Consider the following 8,226-nt stretch of genomic DNA (forward strand, 5'->3'; position numbering starts at 1 on the left):
CCTCCATTCATACACAAGGAGACTATGGCTAAAAGCATTTTCTCAGTTTTTCAGCTGTATATGTTCTCACACAGTTCCAGAAAAAAACATAACTGAATTTTTCTTCTGTTAAAAAACTGCAAAAAATTTCTCCTAATGTGTCCATTATGTGTCATATGATTGAGGAATGAATGATATTATTCTCAAAGTCAACATAGTACACATAATTTTTTGACAAGGATGCTTTCTGTGTATTGTAGGTTATTTGGTAGCATCTCTAGTGTTATCTTTCTATATATCTGTAATACCTCTCTCCCCATTCTCAAGACCAAAAATATTTTCAGACACTGACAAATGCCCTGGAGAGCAAAACTGCCCCAGGTTGAAAATCAACACTGCCTGAAAAAGATTTTTACAAACAGTTGCATGTCAGAATCACTTGTCAGATGCTTGTGAGACAACAATAAATAGCCGGCCCATTTGTTTACCACTTTTTATTGATTTTTCTGTTTCTTACTCCTGAGATTTTTCTCTTTACTTTGATTTCTCCCTTGAGGAACAAATGTGAGATGAGGAAAGATTTCCCTGATTACTGTACTGATAAAGATTTATTCTGGAGTGCCGATAGACTCTTGTTGATTTTATCACTAATTGCCCAAGCTGAAGACTCTCTCCCTAAGTTCTTGTGTGTTTAAGATCATGAAGTATGCTCAACATTTCTTGATACTCAATACAAAAATTTTCTCATTCCCTGTTTTCTTACAAAGACTCCCATGGGCTGACTCAAGTCTTCTAATTCTTTATACAAACTGTATTTTCCCCAAGTTCCATGTGATACTTTGTGTTCTCTATGTAGAGCATTCATGAAAGAATACCAGGTTTCCTTTGCATCTGAGTACTCACTGAAGCCTTTTCCACATGAATGATGCAAAGTTTCTCTCCCTGGTGGATTTTCACATGACTCCTAAGGGATGAATGGTCACTGAAGGCTTTTCCACAAACAAGGCATTCATAGGGCTTTTCCCCAGTATGGATCCTCCGGTGTACATTAAGGTTAGAACCTATGCTGAAGGCTTTTCCACAATGGTCACACTCATATGGCTTCTCACCTGTGTGGCTTCTCATATGTGTCTTCAGGGTGGATTGGTTCCTGAAGGCTTTTCCACATTGCCGACATTCCACACGCTTCTTGACAAGATGGATGCTATTGTGCCTCCTTTGTGACAGGTAATCGCCAAAGACCTTCCCACAGGAAGTGCATTCATAGCGTCTTTCTTGAATATGTATCTTTCTGTGTGCAGTGAGGTTGGAACTCGCACTGAAGGCTTTCCCACAGAGATCACAGCCATAAGGTTTCTCCCCAGTGTGAGAGTTCATGTGTGTCTTTAGAATAGACTGGTTCCGGAAGGTTTTCCCACACTGACAACACTCAACTGGTTTCTTTACAATGTGAATCCTCATGTGTTTCCTCCTTGATAGGAGGTCACTGAAGGACTTCCCACATTCTTTGCACTCATAGGTTTTCTCCACCATGTGGTTCTTCTTATGCAAATTGAAGTTGGACTTCCACCGGAAAGCTTTGCCACACTGTGTACACTCATAAGGCTTTTCTCCAGTATGATTTCGGATGTGCTCCTTCAAGTGAGAGGGGTGCTGGAAGGCTTTTCCGCAGTCCTGACACTCATAGGGCCTCTCTCCTGTGTGTGTCCGCTTATGGGCTATGAGGTGGCAGCTCCTGCCATAGGCTTTGCCACACTCATCACATTTGTAGGGTCTTTCACCAGTGTGAACTCGCATGTGTATCTTTAGAGCTGAGAGGGTCCGGAAGGCATTACCACACTGACTACAATCAAAGGGTTTCTCTTTCAGGTGAGTTCTGGCATGGCTTCTTAGAGCGGAGGGGTCGTTGAAGGCTTTGCCACAGTTGCTGCACTCATAAGGCTTCTCCCCAGTGTGAATCCTGTGATGCCTTGTAAGAGAAGCACTGGTAGTGAAGGCTTTTTGGCACTGGTGACATTCATGCATTTTTCTCCCATCATACATGCTCATGTGCTGAGTCAGGTGAGGCCTGTTCTTGAAAGCAACTCCACAGCTGTGATGGTGATAGGGTCTCTTGCTTGTGGATCTTCCTACTGGCTGAGGAAGGTGAGGGCCGATACAGCAGACTTCAAACAAATGTGTGAATTCACAAGATTTTTCCAAAAGATGAGATTTTTCCTGTTGGTTAAGACATGAGAGCTGACTTTGGTATTTATGACACCCCATATTTAATTTTATGTTTTTGGTGCTGATGGTTGAACTGAAGGCCTGGTAAATACACAGCATGGGATTTAACATTAGTCTACAGACCTAGCCTCTTCAAATATTGCCTCTGAATAAATTAGCAACAACAGAAGCACATTGCTATGACTGTGTTAGTTTTATGTCAAATTATACAAGCTAAAGTCATTTGAGAGGAGGGACCCTCAATTAAGAAAATGCTTCTGTAAGATGGGATTGTAGCCAAGCCTGTAGGGAATTTTCCTAATTGGTGATTAATGAGGAAAAGCCCAGCACATTTTAAGTGCCTGAAACCCTGGACTAGTGGTTCTGGGTTCTATAAGAAAGCATGCTAAGCAAGCCTTGGGGAACAAGCCAGTAAGCAGTATGCCTTTGCTATTAGTTCCTGTTTGAGTTTCTGTCCTGACCTCCTTCAGTTATGGACTATGGATGTGGAAGAGTAAGCCAAATAAACCTTTTCCTCAATAAACTGCTTTGTTCATGGTGTTTCATCACAGCAATAATGCCCAAACAAAGAGAATGACCAAAGATGTCATCGTTCCTGTTTCATTTGAGGTTTATCAAAGGGATAAGGTGGATTGAATTGGTGGTGGCACTCACTCATAATCATAGTTCAGAAGACTAAAGCAGAAGAATTTTGAGTACCAGGCTAGCCTGGGTTATGAAACAAGATCTTGCCTTAGCTAAAAATAAATAGGTATATAGACAAATAAACAAACAAATAAATGAAGAAAATGTGGCTACTGTGCCATAAGGCTTCATGTATACAACACTATAATGCTTTTCTGAATAGAAACTTTGTTCACTGTTTAGAACCAAATTAAGCTCCATTACACATTATAGAAATATTTACTTACCTAAACTCTAAAGTAGAAAGTCTTGGGCTAGATTTGGGATCCTACCCAAATGGACAATACAGTGGGTCTTATTTCAGTCTTAATGGGTTCCATATCAAGATTTTGGTAACCCCAGTCCCAAACTATTTAAAGACAAAAATAACTATATTGATATAGTTATTAATATAACTTTAATATTAATATAGTTATAACATATAAACTTTTGTCATCATTGTTAGGAACTAGCAGCCAGCTGACCCCCGCCCCAATGATGGGCGGGATGCTCATGGCCGTGTCATCGCTATGTCAGCTTTACCTGGCGGCCAGAGGGACTCAGTTACGCATGCACAAGCCTCTTTTAAAGCAAGCACGCCAAGTGCTTCTCTCTCTCTGCCTCTCTGCTTCTTTGCTCTCTCTCTGTTCCCTCTCTCTCTCTCCTGCTTTTGGTTGGCCACCAGCTACCCCCTCTTTCTCTCCCTTCTCTCAATAAACTCCACGTGGGCGCTGAGTCTCATGTTTGTGTTTCTTAGGCATTAGCTGCGCAGCAAAAGAACAACAATCATTATCTAAACAATACAATAATAAAGTTATTTAAACATTTTACATACCACACTGTATTAGGTATTATAGGCAATCTAATAATAATAATGTAGAACATATACCAAGATATGGGCAGTCCTATGCAGTCAACACAAAGTGACATTTTATATAAAGAAATTAAGCACTCTTAGAGCTTGGTATCCACAGGGAGCTCACTGGAACCAGCTCATTGGAACTCAGGTTTTCTGTAAAGTTGGTCACTAGTTCTTCAGTCAGCTGACTGGTGACTGCCTTGGCCTTCTCCAGAAAGACAAAGATATAGCCTAAGGAAATCTTACCAATGTCACTCTATTACATGCTTCCTCTCCCAAAATATCTTCCATAATAATGGACCACTTGACTTTAGATTGAGTTCCCCAATCTGAAAGAAAACACAGCGAAATTTGACTCATTCAAAAAGAAAGTGAAATGATGGGAATGAAAAGTAGACTTCTTTATAAATTCTAATGATATATATGGTAAAGGCAAGATAAAAGGGAAGAACATACAAATGGATAAAATGATAGTAAATGTCAAACTACAGATCAAAAGGTTCATGAAAGAGCAGATGGGTGTTAAGACAAAGAACTTTTCCTTATTTCCTAGTTTAACATTATTGAATGTACTTGTACATTAATGTTTTGATTCTTCTGTCTTAAGAGAGTTGGCCTCAGGATAGGGACAATAAAGTGGCAGAACTTTAAAGGATAGGGACTACTGTGAGGTAATTAGGACATTGATCACACTGTCCTTAAGTGGAATCAGTGTTGGTCTTAGAAAGTTAACTACATCCTGTAAGAGAAGGTTGTTTCCTAAAGGCAGATACAATAACCCATGCATATGACCCCAGCATTCAGGAGGCTGAGCCAGAAAATCATGAGCTCAAGACCAACTTGGGCTTGGAAAAAAAAGAAGAGACAAATAGTGGACAGTTACATAACAACAACACTGATCTCTCCTACCTGCCTTGCTTCCTATTTCACCATGTGATATTAGTTTTTTATTAGTCTGACCATGGAAACATACCCTGAGTACATGTATATAAATGATTCTAAGAAAACTTTAACTGAAGAGGGGGAAGACCCACCCTAAATATGGGCTGCAGTATCCCACAGGCTGGATGGAGGTGGAGGCACAGACAATAAAAAGGACAGAGTGAGATGATTATAGCATCTCTCTCTCTCTCTCTCTCTCTCTATATATATATATATATATATATATATATCTTCTTCCTTCCTCCCTCTCTACTTACTTCTGGAAGTGATCAGTCACTTCACCTTCCTGTTGCCAGGTCATTCCTGCCATGGGGGAGAGCACCTTGAAACTGTGACCACATAAACTCTTTGTCCCTTAAGTTACTTTGTGCTTGCTACACAAATGCAATCTGCAACAATGTATTCTCTCCACTCTGACAACCAAAATCACATCTGTGTGTCTGGTGTTTACTCACCAGGTGAACCCAGTTTAATACTTCTCTCCTCCGTCCTCTGCTCCTCTTCTTGCTCCAGGTGTGAGATGAGGCTGGGTTTGCCAACCTGATACCCTAATCATGGGGAAAGACACATGTTGAAGGACCATGCAGAGGACAACCAGTTCATTAGACAATTTGACCTTCAGGGTTTTCTGAAGGTGGACAAAGCTGACTTAGGAGCAGCAAAATGAAGGTGTCACATTTCTAAGGAACACAGTAAAAATCTTCCATAAAAAACAAACCCAAACATACATTTTGACATCCAAAAGGATGTGGAGTTTTTATTTATTTGTTTTAAAATGCTAGGAATGGAAACCAAGGCCTTGCATTATCTACCACTGAGTTCACCACCGTACAAGAATGAAAAATTTTAAAAATATATTTTTGTAATTTTAAATTTTGTTAATTTTAATAAATTAAAATTTCTATATGTGTGCTTGCCCATGTTCAGAGGCCTGATGAGGTCACTAGGTATTCTAATCTATCAATCTCCTTCAATTCCAGAGAACCTATGAGGGTGAATACCAGTTCTACTTGTTATTAGTTTTGTTCCAAACCCATCTATGTCTTGGGTCAAACTAAATAGTAGATAAAATATCTTATCCCTGAACAGATGAGGGAAGGATGATAGCTTTACCCAGGGAAGTCAGGTTGCTGTAATTTTCCAGCATTACGTCTTTGTATAGTTTTCTCTGGGAAGAATCCAGCAGGGGCCATTCTTTCTCAGTAAAATCCACAGCAATATCTTGGAAGGTCACGGACTCCTGGAACACCATACACTTTGAGGTCAGTGAAAAACCAGCTCACAGCAAGACAACAGAGGTGGAACAGGGGCATGAGAAATCTGATGTGTGACTTCAAGATATAGTTTGCTGAAGATTTCAGTATATGTGTTGGAAGAATATTCCCAGACAATGTCTATTCCTTTGAGGAGATCTTAACTTGTATCACTACTTCAAATACAAGTGACAAGAAGAAATTTGTTTTCCACCTCTAGGGTAGTTGAGAGCTTGCAGCTTTAGTTCCTTTCTGTCACAGTTGATTCTGAGCACCATGCAAACATGAGAGGAACACTTGCTACACAGATCACTTCCTCTAACTTCCTCAATGATTACAACCTTCCAACTTCCCTTGTTGTCCTGGATGAGTATATAAAAGAATTCCAACATGCAACAGTGGTGGTGAGGGCGTCCTAAAATGAACCTGTCCCACTCACCCTTGTACCTTGAGATCTTAAGTACCTGAGAGGAAACACAAGTTGGTGTATCAGGCTCTGGAGAATGGCAAGCAAACAAATGCAAATTCTGCTGACAGGAATGGTATTTTGAAGGAAGAAGAAATTCTGATTCCTGGTTACCTGCACAGCCCTGAGTTGATATAGCTAAGATGAGAAAATAAAGTCCTTGAGATTCACCTGCCCTCTCAGCAAGCATATTCAAATAACCCCCACACACAACATACCCCATCCCCACACCCTTCTGCTTATTTACAGACAAGGACAGAGAAGAGGGTGTTGGTGATATGCAACCATGGGCAACAATGTATTGTACACACCACTTGCTTAGGTCCATGTGAGACTTCAGTTTTTTTTTTTTTCTTTTCAAGTTCAACACCTTTACATAAATATAATAACTCATCTTAGGAATGAGACTCTTCATTAAACATTTATTTATGCTTCACAGTTATACACAAAGCCGGAGATCATTTTAGGTACTTTTCCAACACAGCTATTTTGACTGTAACCTGTCACTGGAGGTAAGGTATAGAATTTTCCACAAGTGGCATTATAGCTACCATCACAAACTTTCAAATTAGGGAATTTTCAGAATAGGGATATTCAGCCTCTATGTAGTCCCATTTTCAGAGTGAGGAAACTGAAGTCCCAAGAGGTAAAGCTGTTGCCTTTCTGATATTTATCAAAGCATAAGATTAATTTTCACCTTTACTGTCTTCACTATATGTGTCAACTATATACATGCTCTTCTTTGTTCCACACCTACTCATGCCCATATGAACTACCATCTCATTCAGCTCACCCATCCTGGCTCAAAAGCTTACAAAAACATACCTTCTGTATCTTAGGCATAGCAAGCATTGCTCATTTACTGAGGACAAGAACAAAAGAACTTACCAAATGTGGGAGACAGACCAAGGGTAGCCATCCCTTGGGGGCATAGGCAACTTTAGCTGAATGTAGCTGCTTTTCAAAGCTGACAACGGGGACTTCACAGGCTGTATCTCTTATTTGGTGAGGAGAACTCTGAAATTGTTTCTTGCCATTTCTTTTTGACCAGCTGTCTGATAATGGGTTAACAACATACTAAATAAAGAGAAATTCAAAGCATTTCCACTAACATCAGGAACAAGACAACACTGCCCATTTTCTCCATATCTATTCAATATAGTATTTGAAGTCTTGGCTAGAACACTGAGACAATTGAAGGAGATCGAGGGAATACAAACAGGAAAAGAAGGAGTTAAAGGATTTTTAACCACACACATATGATATGAATATATATATATATACACATACATACACACATATGTGTGTGTGTGTGTGTGTGTGTGTGTGACCCTAGAGTCCACCAGGAAATTCCTCAGCTGATAAACACTTTCACTAAAGTTGTCTTGCACAACAATCAGAAGCCTGTTTATGCACAAATATAAATGGGCTGTGAAATCATGCAAATAATATCTTTTACAATAGCATATATAGTATATGTATAATATATATGCTTAAATACATATGTGTATATATATTGGTCTCTAAATATAAAATATCCTGAATAATAAAAGACTTCCTGGAGTTATCACCATCTTCAAATCTCAAATTGTACTACAGAACTACCATAATAAAAACAGCATGGTTTGCCAATAAAATCAAACATACTGATAAATGGAAACACATCTAGCACCCAAACAAGTCCACACACCAACGGACACCTGATTTTTGATTTAAAAAAAAAAAAAAAAAGAGAGAAGTTCCCAGCCCCTACCAGAGGTTTCCCTATCCCCGCAGAACCATCCTGAGTCCCTGCCTATCAGATCTTTGACCCCCATTGCCGGGCTTCTTCTAGAGGT

General features: G+C 39.6%; 1 protein-coding gene across 1 annotated transcript; it reads right to left on the reverse strand.

The window, feature by feature from the left end:
* Window positions 1-815: 815 nt before the first annotated feature.
* Window positions 816-7,527, reverse strand: LOC127218486 (zinc finger protein 317-like). The gene is given in 7 exon segments (XM_051179527.1): window positions 816-912; window positions 914-2,196; window positions 3,974-4,056; window positions 5,125-5,217; window positions 5,783-5,909; window positions 6,387-6,526; window positions 7,277-7,527. Coding segments are annotated over 7 exon segments (1,791 nt in total). The 5' UTR covers window positions 7,308-7,527; the 3' UTR covers window positions 816-878.
* Window positions 7,528-8,226: the final 699 nt, after the last annotated feature.

Source organism: Phodopus roborovskii, unplaced genomic scaffold (genome assembly GCF_943737965.1).
Source record: "Phodopus roborovskii unplaced genomic scaffold, PHOROB, whole genome shotgun sequence".
Lineage (NCBI taxonomy): Eukaryota > Metazoa > Chordata > Mammalia > Rodentia > Cricetidae > Phodopus > Phodopus roborovskii.